General features: G+C 43.8%; 1 protein-coding gene and 1 long non-coding RNA gene across 2 annotated transcripts in view; one reads left to right on the top strand and one right to left on the bottom strand.

The window, feature by feature from the left end:
• Positions 1-17,295, bottom strand: part of LOC309326666 — a 271,304-nt gene that overhangs the window by 229,616 nt on the left and 24,393 nt on the right. The window lies entirely within an intron of this gene.
• Positions 11,952-12,953, top strand: LOC309328414 (olfactory receptor 4N5-like; the record flags this gene model as incomplete). Its single annotated transcript, XM_081838413.1, has 1 exon — positions 11,952-12,953. The coding sequence occupies exon 1, from the start codon at positions 12,009-12,011 to the stop codon at positions 12,951-12,953; it is 945 nt and encodes a 314-aa protein (XP_081694539.1). The 5' UTR covers positions 11,952-12,008.

Below are 17,295 nucleotides of genomic sequence, written 5' to 3'. Positions count from 1 at the left end.
GAAGAAAATGAGCAATTAATTACAATTACCAACACAAACACAAACACAAACACAAACACACACACACACACACACACTATTTACACCTGATTTGCTTGTTCATCCTGCCTTTTAAGCAGAGATCTCATCCACACAGGGATCTCATCCCCATACCACTCACAGGCAGAAGAAGGAACTGGATCACGCAGCTCCATGCTGATACTGAACTGAACAGAAGTTGCTGCAGAAAACCTCAGTGGATATCTGCTGGGATTGGCAGGTGAGTGAAGAAACAGTTGAGAGTGTATTAGATTTTTCAAAAATGCTTATTTAGTATTTCAGTATTTAAAATGGAACTTGTTTATTCTAATAGGATTTCTGATTTCACTGGTCAACAACAAATTTGTTGTCTGCGTTTTTTCAGCTGATTTAGGACGAATCTGATGCGCTGAATCCATAACCCAGGGTTACATTGCATTTTGGAAAGTGGTCTACTTCTTAGGAAGGTGGATCGTTGGTGAGTTGGAGGTGGGTGAATGCACAAAACATTGGGCAGAAGGTCAGTGTATTTTAGGGGAACTGAAAAGATGGGGAAGTGTAATAAATCAGTGGTAGAGAATTGCTTGACATTCAGAAGGTCCCAGATAGGTTTGTGAATGTTCATGGGTCTAAAGATCTGAACAGCCCCTGCCAGACAGTGTAGACTAGACTGAGCTAGATAGGTGATAGGTACAGTTGGATATTAGTCAATTGCTGGAGGTGGTGAGATCACACATTTGGAAAATTTGTGGGGGAATCAAACCCTTGCTTCTTACCACCTTTTTTGATCCCTTGCCATCTACCCAGGAAACCAAACCAGAAGTCAAACGAACACACATTGCACCCCTGTGGACTGCTGTGTAGCATGTTCCTTAGTGACAAATAATTACTTTTTTCTCTACCTCCCCAAGAGCAGAAAGTGCAGATAAGGCACCAACGAATGCAGTCCCCTTTCAAAAAGAATGAGCAATTAATCGCGCGCACACACACACACAATTTACTCTTGACTTGCTGTTCAGCCTTTGGAGAAGATCACCAGAGATGTCTCACGTGCATAGCACTCACAGGCAACAGATGGAACCGGATCAATCAGCTCCAAACTGATGCTGATCCTGAGTAGAAGAAATTGCTGCTGAAAACCTCAAGAAATATCTGCTGGGATTTGCAGGTGGGTGAAAAAATAGTTGAGGGTGTATTAGATTTTTCCAAAATGCAGGTGCGAAACTCAGCAGGAAATGACATATTGCAGACTCCTCCAATGAGCTGTCCAGCAGTCTCTATCTCCAGAGCTCCACATGCCTATTGGTGGCTAGATTGTTCATGGGCATAGGGGCAGCATAGAGACTGATCATGATTGTTGGGATGCAATTCTCCATCCAGAGCACTGGAGACTATACATAATACCTCCAGTATCGAAGGTGGCATGCGTCTCAATGCTGGAGAACAACAGTGGAAGATAGCTGTTGCTGCTTTCAAGTTCTGCTCGTGGGTTTCTAATAGGCATCTGTTTGACCACTGTCAGAAGACAGAACACTCAGATTACCACAGCCTGATCTGGAATGGATTCGTCCCAGCATACTCTTGGGATACTGAGGTTAGGGGAGTGGTGTTCCTTTCTAAGGGCATGAGAACTCAGAACTACCTTTCATATAAGGACATGAGAACTCAGAACTACCTTTCCAGGTCAGACACTGGCTGTTATACACATAGCGGTTCATTCCATTTCCCCAGTGTTTCCCTGACTGTTAATTTTCACATTACATTATACAATGTAAAAACCATATCCAGAACTATAGAAGGGTATAGCAGATGTTTAGCCCTCGCTTCTGTATTATTTGCAAAGGATTTTTTTCTGCCAGCAAACAGCACAGAAATTAGCACCAAGGTTTTGCTATGTTCAACTATAGTTCTGGAAGTAGCTTTCGTGTTGTGTGAAAGCTCAAATACAATGTGGAAATGAACAGTTAGAGAAATGGAATAAACTGACATGTGAATGCAACTTATGACCAACTAGCTGAGTACTCTTTCAGCTGCAGGAAAATGCAGGAGGGGGGGAGAGTGCTTTTCTGTGCAGGTCTCCTTTGTGGGTTTCCCAAAAGAGTTTGTTTGGGCACTGTGAGGGTAGTACACTGGATTAGATGAGTCATTGGCCTGATCCAAGAGGGTTCCCTGGTCTTCTTAAAGAGGGGAAACAAAATCCACCTCAAAACAGCCCAGTGAGGTCTGAACATGCCCAGTGGTCACAAGAGTTCTAACATCCTTTTCTGGGATTGTGTGGTGGCAGTGGGGAGATGGAAACTGGGAGGGGGAGAATGGAGGGGAGAGATGGGTAGCTGGGTAGCTAAGACACTGAGACACTCCACAGAGCAACATTTTCTTCTCTTCTATTAACGTCTACAAAATTAGATCCGTCGGAGTGTCACCAAGAATAGCTAACTGTGGCAACTCTACTTTCATTTCCAACAACCTTTTATGTGCAGGGAACAAGGGGAGCAGGGTTCAAGCAACTGTGAGGAGGGAAAAGATCTGGGTTCAAACTCACCACCCCACATTTATTGAAATATACCTTATTAGAAGTTGGGGGTGGAACCAAGGTCAAGGATAGATGTGAAAAGGGAGGGGGAAGCAAAAGTTAAACCTCAGTTGGGCGTACAATTTTAAGGCCAGTCTTTAAACAGCACAATAGGAGTGGATGCAGTTTAGTAATGAAGGTAGACAAAGGCGTACATTCAACGTCTGTCAGATCTGCTTCTCACGGTGCTGAGATCCACTTTCTTTCACCTGACCCAGTAGTGGTGGAGGTGGTGCTAAATAAAAGCTGCATTGTGAGGGCACAGCTCCTGCTTTCTTCTTCATGGTCTCCTCCGGAGGCTAACATCCCCCTAGAATCTTATTCAATCTCCTCCTTCAGCTCTGAAGAGTTCCAATGTCCTTTCTGTGCTCCAGGCACCCCATAGGGTTATATTGCCTTTTGGAAAATGGTCTGTTTCTTAGGAAAATGTATAGTTGGTGTGCAGACAAAACTTTAGGAAGGACAGTATATTTTAGAGGAATTGATAAGATGGAGAAGGGGCCTAGCTCAGTGATGAACCATCTGATCTGCACTCAGAAGGTCCCAGGTTTGATCCCCAGAATCTCCAAGTAGAGTTGTGAATTTTCTCTTGTCTGAATCCCTGAAAAGCCGCTTCCTGTCAATGTAGACAAGTACTAAGCTAAATGGACACTATCTGACCCAATATATGGCAGCTTCTGATCTTTCTAAAAGACAAAAAAAAACCTACACTAGTTTTCTGAAGAAATATAAAATTGACTTTCTCCTTTCTCATTGAACTTGCATTCCCACACATTTTATTATGGGAATTTCACCCTTTGGGATTTACAGGGGCAGGAATTCAATTCATTCTGTTATTGGCATACAAAAGATGAGGTGAAGTCTGTACAGTTCAACCGCCCTGAGATCTTTGAATGAATGGTAGTATATAAATTTAAATATAAAGAGGAGGGAAATAAAGAAAAGACCTCAAAAGGGAAAAAAAGGAAAAGGAATAAAAGGAAAGTCAGTGGGCATGGGAGAAAATAAAGAAATAAAAAAAATCTGTTGGGAAGTTACTTCATTCCCATGACTCCTATTACTATCTCTCTATTTCAGTTTGGTTGTTTATGTTTAACCTTTGCAATTCACCTCCTTTCGGAACCTGCACTAGTTTTATTTGTTCATCTATTCTCTGCAACATTCTTTCTCTATTTCTCAAGCATTGATTTGACATACTTCTTTTTTTACTCTAATAATGTTACAAAATGTGGTCCAGAGTGCCTTCTTTTATTCAATTCCCTTCTTTTATTCAAAACATGAGGGAGTATGATTGCAAGTTTCTCAATATGGTGTCCATTTCTAAGCAATTTCTTACTTGTCCAGATGGTTTCTTTGACACACAACTGATGGACTTGAGCAAACTGCACCTTGGATAGTCAGCCTTTCTTTTTTGTGGCATGTATGATTTATTCATTGCTCCAACTATGACTCAATGTAAGGCAGTAACATATAAATAAATCAAAGACAGGAAGCCTATGACCCTTCAGATATTGGTAGGACTCATCCTACCAGCGTCCTATCCGCCAGCCTTGTCAGTGGTCAAAGAGAAAGGAAGTTGGAGTTCTGCAACACCTGAAAAGCCACATATTCTCTTTTTTAAAAAATAAAATTTTATTGAAGTTTCCACAAATTTTTAACACACCAACCAAGCACAAAAGTCACATATTCTCCATCCCTGGTTCCTCATACAAACAATAGTAAGTTAGATCGGGGAACAGTCTGAATCACTATAAGTCCTGCAATAATGTGTTATACATTTACACATGTACACATGTTAATGTGTTATACATTTGATGTTAGCCGCTCTGAGCTTGGCTTCAGCTGGGGAGGGTGGGATATAAATAAAAATTATTATTATTATTTAATGTATGGACCACTCAGACTGGAGTCTCAGCACCCAGCTGAGAAGAATGACACACAAGACACACCCTTTGCTGATTTCACCTAAAACTGTGAAGCAAGTATCTCATTACTCTCTCCTTTCTGCCCAATTTGCACAGTGATACACAAGGAGGGAATGCTGTGGTCAAACCAGACCCTGACGACCGAGTTTGTCCTACTGGGCCTCTCTGAAACCAGGGAATTCCAACTCATCTTATTTGTCTTCTTCCTCTTCCTCTACATTGGTACTCTCTTCAGCAACACTCTCATCATCTTCGCGATTTTCAGGGATCACCGTCTTTCAGACTCACCCATGTTCTTTCTGCTGGCTCATTTGGCTTTCCTGGACCTCTGCCTGTGCTCCTTTGCCACTCCAAGATCTCTCTTTGATTACCTTGCCCAGCACCATGTCATCTCCTTCCATGGCTGCATGACACAAATCTTCTGCCTCCACTTCTTTGGAGGCATTGAGATGCTCCTGCTGATTGTTATGGCCTATGACCGGTATGTGGCCATCTCCCATCCTCTCCGCTATGCCTCTCTCATGAACCGACGCCATTGCATGGCACTTCTCCTTGCCTCCTGGGCTGGTGGGCTCCTTCATGCTACTGTGCAATTGGCTTTCATCATTAATGTGCCTTTCTGTGGACCCAATCAGGTGGACAGCTTCTATTGTGACCTCCCCTTGGTCATCAAGTTGGCCTGCACTGACACCTACCCCCTGGAAGTCATGATGGTCACCAACAGTGGCATTTTGTCACTGGTGTGTTTCATTGGCTTGCTTCTCTCGTATGGATTCATTCTCTACACAGTCTGCTCCCGGGCCTCTTCTGAAAGGACCACCAAGGCTGCCTCCACATGTACATCTCACCTCATTGTGGTCACCATGTACTTTGGACCTATTATGTTTATTTACTTGCGTCCGTACACCCGGTTCATGATTGATAAGGTACTCTCTGTCTTCTACACTTCCATCACCCCCTTGCTGAACCCAGCTATCTATGCTTTGAAGAACAAAGAGATGAAGGCTGCCTTGGGAAGTCTTCTGTCAAGGCTTTCTGGACGGGTTTCCACTCAAGGCCAAGCCTGCCGTTAGGCAGCTTGCAGAGGCCCCCTGTGATGGCTGACACAAAAAAGCAGCAAACTTTTATTTTATTTACAGTTCCCCTTGCACACAAGGTGTGGGTAAAGTGGACAGGGATAAGTTTTCCTCCTTCTCTCCTACTTCCAGAACCCGGGTTCATCCAATGGAGCTGAAAAGGAAGTACTTCTTTACACAGCACACTGCTGAACAATCGAACTTACTACCACAAGTGAAAAATACACATGGGCTTATAAAATTAGCATTTACTTCCATCAACCTCTCTGAATGGCCCTGCGCCCCAATGGTGATACAAATCACCCCCTCCTTGCTGATCAGTTTGACCATCGGCAGTGAAGCTGCATGGCTGTGGAGAGGGAGAGAGTTGAAGTGACCAAAGCACCTGGTCAGTTGGCAAAGGATGAATATGGCCTTCAGGACAAAAAAGAGTCGGCTTTTTATATTTAGGCCATCTCAGTCTTTCAGTCTGCCAAGCACATCAGCTGTTTTGAAATACGCAGTTTTAATAAATATATTATTCCTTGACTGTGTTACATTGCATTGCATTTATACACCATCCTTCTGCCCAAACACCAAAAGTGGTTTGATATTTTATATAAACCATTGGTTTATTCCTTAGGCATTTCAGTGGTTTGGGTTACTTATTGCAAGTACTGTTGTTTTACTCCTAGAAGATATAATATGCTGTCACAACAGAAAGCCCACAGGCTTTTTAGCAGACAGCCCTAGCTGTACACAAACTCTCTTTTCATGGGTGAACATGCACTTTGACAGCACTTTGACAGCATTTTCTTTTGTGTAGGAGTAGATTTTTAAAAGAAAATTCTACCTGGACACGGAGAGCCTATTGTTTGTGAAGACAGGGAACGTTTTATCATAGATTCTTAAAATGAAATAAGGAATGTGTGGCAGTACAATCTCTCTTGTTATGAAATATTTTTTATTTTATAGTTTACAAAAAAAAATAGGAGGGGTGTAACAAAACAAAGGGCCAGAAGGTTTTAATTGGTCCATTAGGTTTTTCTTTATTTTTAAAGCATTTTTAATGTAACAAATATCAGCACCCTTCCATAATATACCCTCTCTCGTTTTCTCCTTTGTCATAATATTCTACACTCACTATTTGCGAGGAAATACCCTTTAAGAATTGCTCCCCTTCAGGCAAGAGCAAGGAACCTGTGACCCTCCAAATATTGCTAGACCACAACTCCCATCATCTCTGATAATTGGTCATGCTGCCTGGGGCTGATGAGGATTGAAGTCCAACAGAATCTGGAGAGTTACAGGTTCCCTGTGCCAGCCTTAGGTCACCTTCCACCATCTGTGTTTAATGCTGGGCACAGCACTTAACAGCCAGTCAAAACCTTCTTTCCTTCACAGCCACTAGCCCAGGGGTAGGCAACCTGAGGCCCATGGGCCAGATGCAGCCCAATCGCCTTCTCAGTCTGGGCCACAGACGGTCTGGGAATCAGCATGTTTTTACATGAGTAGAATGTGTCCTTTTATTTAAAATGCATCTCTGGGTTATTTGTGGGGCATAGAAATTTGTTTATTCCCCCACCCCCCCAAAAAATATATATATAGTTTGGCCCATCACATGGTCTGAGGGACAATGGACTGGCCCATGGCTGAAAAAGGTTGCTGACCCCAGCACTAGCCTACCTAAATGGAAGTGAAATCTTTAAAAAAACAGCAGCATATTCAAAGCCTTCTGAGGGCTTCGTTGTATTCCAATCTGGCCATTTATGAAGCATCAATGCCTCCTAGTGGCCATTTAGTCTCATTTATTTTTGGTCATTCCTTTGCATGAAGCTCACAAACGTTATCTCAGTTGTTTCTGCAACAGCCTTGTAAGATGGATCATTATTGTGACATTTGTGCTAAGCTTGTGAGCATGATGCTTTGAATAAAATCACTATGCTGATTTTTTTGTGGATAGCCAGTCAAATTCACTCCCACAAGATGATTATCAACCCGGATGGCTTTAAAAGAGGATTAGACAAATTCATGGAGGTTAAGGCTATCAGTGGCTACTAACCCTAATAAGTACGTTCTACCTCCACAGATGGAGGAAGTATGCCTCTGACCAGTTAATGGAAATAGCAAGTTGGAAGAAGGCTATTGCACCCAGGTCCTGTGCAATAATCACAGGCATCTGGTTGGCCACTGTGAGAGCAGGAAGCTTTGGGCTCATTCAGCAGGCACTTACTCCTTTTCTTCTTTAAAGGGGGGGAATAACCCGATGAGGACTCCCGTTCCTATTCCCACCCTGCCATCAGCCACAGAATGCCAACCGCCTGTTATCGTCAGCTCCTAAGCAAATGAAAGAAGAGCAAACCACACAAGACAGAAGTCAGCTCACACATAGCCCAAGCTAAGAGTTTCCTAACCTAGAGCAAAGTCACGCTGGTAAATTTGGAAGCAGAGTGGACTTTGACAGGATGGTTGTCACAGTCCGGTTCACGGGCAATCAAAGTCCCGGCTGGGGACGTCAGGACTGGGAGCAAGATGGCAGGGTGGGAGCAGGAACTGGAGTCCAGAAGCCAGGAAGCCAAGGGTCCAAGGATCAGGAAGCAAGGAGTCACAAAGTCAGGGGTCCAGGGATCAAGAAGCAAGGAGTCAAGGAACAAAACACAGCAAGGCAGGGAACATGTTGCTCTGGCAAAGAGCCGAAGGGAAATGCTGACCTTATATCCCTTCCTGGCTCTTGCCACCAGGTGCTGTGAGTTACCAATCGGCCTCACCTGTGTTGCCACGCCTTGCCTCTCCAGAACAAACTTAGGAAGGCCCCAGTCCTGCAAAGTCCTACTGGTCACAGGGCCTGGCTCCTGCATGTGCTCCTGACAATGGTGCCCTCAGCAATGACAAAATTTGGCGCCCCCTCTAAATATTTCTTATTTTCACAATAATTCCTTTCGGTAGAGTGGCTTTTTTGTGGATCTAACTCAAAAGGCTGACAAAAACAGAAGTTGTTGTTGTAATGCACCCTCTTGGCTCAGCACCCTGTGCAGGGGGACTACTGCCCAAAATCCAGCGCTGCCGTTGGCCTCATTTGTTTCCCTGCTCAGTTTTTCCCTCCCTTGGGATAAAAGAAGGGCACAGAAGGGCACAGGAGGCACAGATGCAATTTCTCAAGCTGATTTCTAGTTTTTAACAAGGTCCCCAAGGTATGGAGCTGGGCTCACCTCCAGGGCCATCATGAGAACAAGTCCTGTTCTTCCTTCAGTGAGCAACATACATCCTGGGCTCAGAGAAGATAAAGATGTGAGCAGTGATACAGACCTGAGAACGGGGTGGGGGGGGGGATACCTTCCCTATCCCACCGAAGAATGTGGATGCTACGTTGCTTTCAAGAAACCTTCATTCTCCAGTTCCCTTCTACTTTTCCTAATGCCTCCCATTCTCCCTTTATCAATGGGAACCAGGTAAGTGTCTGAGCTAGTTCTTGGCTTTGGTAATATTTTTAATCTCAGAAATCCCTTTGTCTATGAACAACACCATTATTCCAGAACACCAAACCCACATCAAACCAGTTCCCAACTGTATGTGTTTGCTCCAGTCTTTTGAGTATTTGGGCTCCTCCAGATTGCGCATTCATCTTGATTTGCTTGCACAAAACTTATGCAGAAGTTGGATTGAGCATTCATTCTGATTTGTTGTGGGGCAGTTATATAACCATGAGCAATCAAACTGCATTGTGGGGCTTTCATGCATCTTCATGTTAATCATTTGTTCACCCCACACTTTTGAATGCATTTCCACACCACTTTCCAAACTGCAAACAGTCCAATTCTTTTTTTTTAATGGATTTGTTGTGCTAGAACGACAGAGCCCTTAAGTCAACTTTAGTTGTGCAAACTTAAAGTTCTGTTTTGTGTTTGTCAAAATACTGACATTTTGGAAGTGTCATTTGTTTGGAGTGTGCAAAATGGAACTAAGCAATAACAATGAGGAGGGAGGAAGGAAGTATTCCTCTACTCAACTCTAATAAGTATAATGTTTGCTATGAAGATCCTGGTTTCTCGCAGCAATAGTGTAAAAGGTGGGCACATCTTAAACATGGAAGAGGAAGGCAAGGCAGAAAGAATATGATCTATTCAAGAAATGAATAGCACAAAAAACTGCTTTGACCTAATGGTTTATTGTAAATTAATGCTTTGATACAGCCTCATTGCTTCCTTAAAGGCTGACAGCTGAGGAGTTTTAGTGCATCTCTATCAAAAGATTTGCTTGACATCCCGACCAAAGATCAATGGGAAAATAAATTGATAGAATACGCAGAACTAGCATACATGACAGTGAAAATAAGAAATAAAGACGAAACTCAGATAAAGGATGAGTGGAAATACTTGGGAGAATATTTAAAGAGATATAATATTTAAATTAACTTACGAGTAGGAATAAAAGTAAGAGCAGCAGTGACAACCAATAAAGGCTGTTTATAGGATACAATGGGACGCGGGTGGCGCTGTGGTTTAAACCACTGTGCCACTTCGACTTGCCAGTCGGGAGGTCGGCAGTTCGAACCCTGCGATGGGGTGAGCTCCTGCTGTTCAGTCCCAGCTCCTGCCAACCTAGCAGTTCGAAAGCACGTCAAAAGGCAAGTAGATAAATAGGTACCATTCCAGCAGGAAGGTAAATGGCATTTCCATGCGCTGCTCTGGTTTCCATGTGCCGTCTCCCTTGGCCTGTAAAGCAAGATGAGTGCCGCAACCCCAGAGTCGTTTGCGACTGGACTTAACTGCCAGGGGTCCCTTTACCTTTACCTTTACCTTTACCTTTAGAATAAAATAGGATGGAAGAAAAGGATATGCAGCAAAATAAAATTTGATTAGAATGCCATGGGGGGTTGGACTGGGAAGTCCTGAGAAAAGAGGGGTCTTGTTTAGTTTTGTTTTGGAAAATGCATGATGTATATTCAAAGTCTTAGAAATGTATAAAATAAATAAGGAATCAATTCCAAAAAAAGACTTGCGTGGCTGAAAATCAGTTTACTGAACATTCACCCTGATTGGTTTGTACAGAGCTTATGCAGAGGTTAGACTACATCCGGTCTTGATTGAGTATTCATTCTGATTTGCTTGTGGGGTGTCCTCCCTTAATTATTTGTTCATCCCACACTTTTCATGTGTTTCCATTTCACTTTCCAAATTGCAAAAAGTCTGTTGTTCAAAATGGATTTGTTGTGCAAGGGCAACAGAGCCCTTTATTCCACTTCAACTGCACAGACCTAAACTTCCAGTATGCACTTGAATCCATCCCTTAAAATACTAACAGTCCACTCATATAGTAACCTTCTCATGTTAGTTTTACATACAAAGAGACAAGCAGAACACAGTGCATACAAGTGCACAGAATGAAGCAGACAGCACAGACAGCATCAGGCATTCAGAGAGCAGCTAGGGCAGCCCATCACTAAATTTGCACCACACTTTAGCAAGCTATTCCTAAACTCCTAACCCACACTCCCTTTCTCTGTCTTTATCCCTGTTTCTTCAACACTGCTAAAGAAAAAAGAAACCTCACACACTGTACATTTTCCCCCTCTTCAACCAAACTCCTTAGTATTTCATCCCTAGATATGGAGGAATCTGTTAATTTTGGTTTCTCATTTTTCCAATTACAAATTCTGTTCTCCATATTTCTGCAGCAATTTGCACATTTTTTAAAAAAAATTAAAATCCTCATGAAAATTTGTCAGGTTTTCAGTGCAAATTTCTCCTAATAAACACATTTTTTGCATGTAGTTATGAAAAACATACACATTTTGGAAGGAATTTTCCCCAATATAATGCATTTTGGTATATTTCCCGCAGAGATAATCAACTGACCATTCTGAACCACCAACCTGAGAAATGGTTGGCCGAAAGTCATAGTGTTTCGAAAAAGTTAAGCTGCCACTCTGGGCAGCTTCCAGCATAATAAAAACACAGCAAAGCATCAAACATTAAAAACTTTCCTATACAGGGCTTCCTTCCAATGTCTTCAGAAAGTTGTGTAGTCCTTTATCTCCTTGACATCTGTTGGAAGGGCATTCCATAGGGAGGGTGCCACTGCCAAGAAGGCCCTCTGCCTGGTTCCCTGTAACTTCACTTCTCTCAGTGAGGGAACCACCAGAAAGCCCTTGGAAGTGGACCTCAGTGTCCGGGCTGAACAATGGGGGTGGAGACGCTCCTTCAGGTATACAGGGCCAAGACAATTTAGGGCTTTTAAGGTCACCACAAGGACTTTGAATTGTGCTCGGAAATGTACTGGAGTGCCACTGACCTTTCCCCTGTTTTTTGTTTTTAAAAAACCAAGAAAGTGGATAATGAGTGCCTTTTAAAAATGGCAAGATTCACTCTGATTTTGCTCATATTTACTCCTTGTATCCCCCCATCCCAACTCTTGGTTGCAGCAGGTGGAAGCCGCAATATGGAACATGGGAACCAGTCCATGGTGACAGAGTTTGTGCTGCTGGGACTCTCACAGGCACGAGAGGCTCAGCTCTTCCTCTTCTTCCTCTTCCTTCTATTCTACTCTCTGATCCTTCCCGGAAATATCCTTATCATTGTGACTATCCAGAGTGACCCACGACTGAGCTCCCCCATGTATTTCTTCTTGGCCAACCTGGCATTCCTGGATATCTGCTACTGTTCTGTCACCCCACCCAAGATGCTCTCTGACTTCTTCTACAACAGCAACACAATCTCCTACAGGGGCTGCATGGCCCAGCTCTTCTTTCTCCACTGGCTGGGGGGAACCGAGGTCTTCCTCCTCCTCGGTATGGCCATTGACCGCTATGTGGCCATTTGCCACCCTTTGCATTATGCCAGCCTGGTGAGCATTCCAATCTGTGGGGCCATGGTAGTGGTATTCTGGTGCTTAGGGTTTGTTCACTCCATCATCCAGGTGGCTCTCATCATCCCACTCCCCTTCTGTGGCCCCAACAAGCTGGACAATTTCTTCTGCGACATCACCCAGATTGTCAAATTGGCTTGCACCAACACCTATGATTTGGAGTTCTTTATGTTCATCAACAGTGGCCTTTCAGCTCTCATCAGTTTCACCCTCCTCATCATCTCCTACGTGGTCCTGCTCTTCAAGGTGAGGATGGGCTCCACCGAAGGGAAGAGCAAAGCTGCATCCACCTGCATCACCCACATCATCATCGTGGTTGTCATGTTTGGCCCTGCCATCTTCATGTACTGCCGCCCATTCCAGGACTCCCCTCTGGACAAGCTGGTTGCTATTTTCCACAGCACAGTCTTTCCCTTGCTGAACCCCATGATCTACACACTGAGGAACAAGGAAATCAAGAATGCCATGTGGAGGTTGTTGGGCAAACGTTGGCCTGTGGATTGGCCAGGATCAGTATAAATTCCAGGAGGATTCTGGGATCCTGGCCTATGCTCTTGCCAGGTGCACAGAGCAATGGTTCTGTTCCCCAACTCAAGCAACTGACTTGAGCATCACAAACTCATTTGGGATTCAGCATGGCCACCAACACCCCAGCATAGCCATGAGGGGTTCTCAGGGAGATGACTTATCAACAGTGGAGGCCAACCTCAGTCTGCTGTCAGCCAGCCCCCACTTGCTCACTTGCAACCAGCCTACAGGGACTGACCCTTCCTAGAAGATTCATCCTCCTTAGTCTCAGTGTTACCATTGTAGATCACAGAAGGGATGAGGACGAGGACAAAACTAGAAATACAGCAGTTGGTTCTGCCTCAGCCAATCATTGGCTCTGAGTCAACGTACGCTTGGCCTCCCTGCCTTCTATCCTACCAGTTCCAGCGAGCACCAGTGGCAACTGCTTACAAAGTCCTATCCTTAAATTGGAGATACTTGAATTGTGGACATCAAAGACTTGAAATAGCACCATGACTGCTAGTGGTGGTGGTCAAGGGCCATTTTTACCAGCTGATCCAATGAGAAGTCTTCCTCTCTTTTCTGAACCTACCCAGCCTCATTTTCTTTACCACGTTGCAAATGCTGAGCATCATGACGCAGACAAGGAATGGAAATTCATTTTATTTATTTTTAAATTGAATTTGAATCTCACCTCTCCTCCAAGGAGCTCAATGTTGCATATGTGGCTCTCCCCTTCCTTGTGTTATCCTCACAACGACCCTGTGAGGTAGGTTAGGCTGAGAGACTGTGTGCTTCATGGCTGATTGGGGATTTGAACCCTAGGAGGCCAGGTCCTGGTCTGAGACTCTAACCAGTACAGCACACTGGCTTAATAAGGGAACATTCACACCAGACTCCTCATTATTGTGTGGATTTTGCCTTATAAATCCTTAAGCATAGGGGCAGCTATTTTGAAGAATAGTCTTCAAAAAGTGTGAATTTCAGAACTGAGCTGTGTTTTGGTTTGCATATTATTTTGGAAAACATGGATTAGGCTAGCTTTGCATTAAAATCCAATGCAAATTGAATTTCTCCCCCATCCCTACAGCGCAGACTGCTTTGCAGAGGAAAGAGTCACACTTATTCTTCATCCTCTTTTCCTTACAAAATAGTCCTGCGCAATCCTTATGCTTTAGGTTTTATCAGTCCCACATAACTGAGATGAACAGGGTTAATCCTTACCAAACATCTAGTGGCAACCAAAGATGGGGGTTGGGGTGCAGGTGGGGAGGGAAATGATGAAATGTCTCCCACTTTTTCAGTATGATCTATGTATGTCGGCCAGAGGTTTAGGGAAGGGTTTTGGGTTCCCGCTGCAGAAGATAAAACGCACTGTGTATGGTCACTTCATTCTGCGCTTGGCACCATGACAGTTGCTGGCAAGCAGGCAAACATTTGTCGGTGCTGGAAACTGTGGTTTCTTCTAAAGGGGTGGTAGTATTTATTTGTTTTTCCCTTTCTGGTTTTGTGTGTGCTGACCAGGGTGCTGAAGGAGGGAGAAATGAGCTTCAGTCACATACAGTTAATGAGGGGAAAGCAAGGCAGGGGGATCTGGGATCTCGAGCGCACATTTCCAACAAAGCCTTTTTGGAAGGTAGCCAGCCACCAAAGTATTAGGGGAAGAGAGAGTGTTTTCCTGAGCCCTTTTCCCTGGAAATTCAAGGAAAAGCAGCAGGGACTGATACGGAAAAGTATTAAGCCAACATAGCTCAGCACCTAAATTTGATAATTAGTATATGTCTGTCCCTGTTCTCTGTATTTTAGTTTGTTCATTCTCAAAGTGGTTATAGTCTCTATGTTCTCTATATTCTCTCTTTTCTTGGTTCTCTATTCTCTAATCATGATTGCGTAAACCTTTGCAGACTAGAGTCTATCAGATGCATGAACACTTATGTTGCCTTGTTTATATGATATGCATTGGGTGGGGCAGGTGTCCATTAGTTCCATGGCCTGAATCGAGATAACGGGTGTAGTTATATATGTATCGAAATCTCCCACTATAGGTATTAATTAGCTACCAATGCCAGGATTTGGGAGTTGGTATCAATACTACTTTGTGGGTGGTCACTCTTCATGATTTCACATACATTTAAGTTTGTAACTGTCTTTGTTTCAAGTACACAATCTGTATTTCATTTGCCCACACAATTCCACCACATGCATGCACACACACACACACACACACACACACACACACACACACACACCACTAGGGCAGTGCACCAGATTCAGCCAAATCCTGATTTGACCAATTTGGGCTGATTTGTACCCTGTCTGGATCCAGTTCAAGCAAATTACAAATCACTAGAAAGAAGATCAGGTTGCCTCAAATCAATTTGCAATGATTTGTGCTGATTTGAACAGTCTCTCAGACAGATCATCTCCAAACTGTTGCAATTATTAATTACAACACCATATATGTTTTGATAATCTTACCAGGCCTACTGCTTTTTGAAATCCATTTTTATTGCTGTTTTTAAGGAATATTTTATATCATTATATGTGAGCTACTTAGGAATTTGTGGGTTTTTTAAATTTTCAATGAAGTGGTGTGTCATTCTTGCTAAGCAAATAAAATAAACAAATGCTGCTTCACTGAGCCCAAAGCTTTCTCTTTAATCCTCCTTAACAAAAGTCAGATGAAAATCCTAGTGTGACTATCAGCTGGTTGACTGATTCAACCCAATTGCTATCACAAATGCTAGGGGACCTTCCAGACTGGTGTTTTATTGCAATTGCATTCTGCATCATATTCTTGACACTATAACAATGCATTGGTTGATTTATTCTGCTTCACTAACTGCGCTGTGATGCTTCTCACGTGCTACCACATTATTGCTGTTCAGAGGGGCTATCGTGCAGCAAGGGGGGGGGACAGGGCCGTCTTACCCATAGGTGCTAGGGGTGCAGGGCACCCAGGTGCCAGGCTCTTAGTGGCGCCAGGCTGAGAGTGCGGGGCCCGAGTGTTGAGTCCAGGGAAGAGCCCTGTTGGTCGGAGTGCCGTGGTGGGCTCTTCTGCTGCGGGAGGCTCTGCGCTGCCAGTTCGGGGGCGGCCAAGACAGCAAGACTCTGAGGCGGCTGACTGGCTCTGCCCTGCTGCACGCCTGGGACTGGGCAACCGGGGAGGGCACCAGGCGGATCTTTGCACCCCGGCGCCGCTTATGCTTAAGACAGCCCTGGGGGGGGCACTAAAATTTAAAGCTGCGGAAAAAGCTGAGTTGGTTAGAGTCTGATACTGATAATGCCAAGATTGCAGGTTTAATCCCTGTACAGGCCGGCTGCATATTCCTGCATTACAGGGGGTTCGACTAGATGATCCTCAGGATTCCTTCTATAGTTCTGTCATTCTAAGCTATTTATTCATGTGCAGAACATTTGTGGTACAAGAAGTTACAGGATTTCAGCATGGAAGTTTCAGGATATGCACTGAATGGAAGCAAAGAATAGTTAGCCCCAAAACATTTGCAATCACTGATAGCATTGAAAGCAGAGTCATGTATGATCGACCCAATTGCATCATGGGCACAAATCACTATGAACACAGAATAAAAAAGATGGGCAAGGGAGGCCTAATTGGTACTAACTTTGAGATTTATGGCTATTTCCATAGACTCACTTAATTCAGGACACAGGGGTGGTCAAAACTAGGGTTCAAATAGCACCTTGCTTGAGGAGCTTCGACAGCCTTGTATGACTATTCCCATAAGAGCTGACTCAAGGAGGTGAGCCAAGCTTCATACCATGGGAAGAGAAAAACCTAATTGTAATCTTGAGTCATTTTCCTATCTCCCTTCCCAAGGGGGTGCTGCCATCTCTTGCAGAGGCAGCCATAAACTAGTTTGTTTCTTTCTTTTAACAAGGTCCCTGAGTTCTGATCTGGGCTTCCCTCCAGGGCTGGCCATTGAGATGGTCTCTTCTCCCATATAGGGCTTTCTCAAGTATGGAGAGCTGTCACTGACTGAGGTCTCTCTTTTCCCATCAAGGCACAGAATGGTAAGTCAGGAAGGCTGCCTTCGCACATTCCCTCTTCATATTTTGCGACTGTTGTTGTTCTTTTAATGATGCCTGCCAAAGACTACCAGAATATGGATGGATGACTCTGTCTGTTTCCGTTTCTTTCCATTTCTTGTTTTTCTAAACTAGAGCTGTGCTCTCCACATTTCTGCACTGGTCTGTGATTTATTCATTGGCTTCAATCCAGGAAATTCTTCAGCATTTTAATGTGCATTTCTCCTAATATGCACCTGTTGGTATGCAACATTGCCTAATATACAGATATTGGCAAAGCAATTTCCCCTATTAGAGTGCA

The sequence above is a fragment of the Podarcis erhardii genome, assembly GCF_964252035.2.
Source record: "Podarcis erhardii genome assembly, chromosome: 13".
Classification (NCBI taxonomy): domain Eukaryota; kingdom Metazoa; phylum Chordata; class Lepidosauria; order Squamata; family Lacertidae; genus Podarcis; species Podarcis erhardii.
Note: the sequence above shows the minus strand (reverse complement) of the source record. Positions and strands in the feature narration are given on the sequence as shown.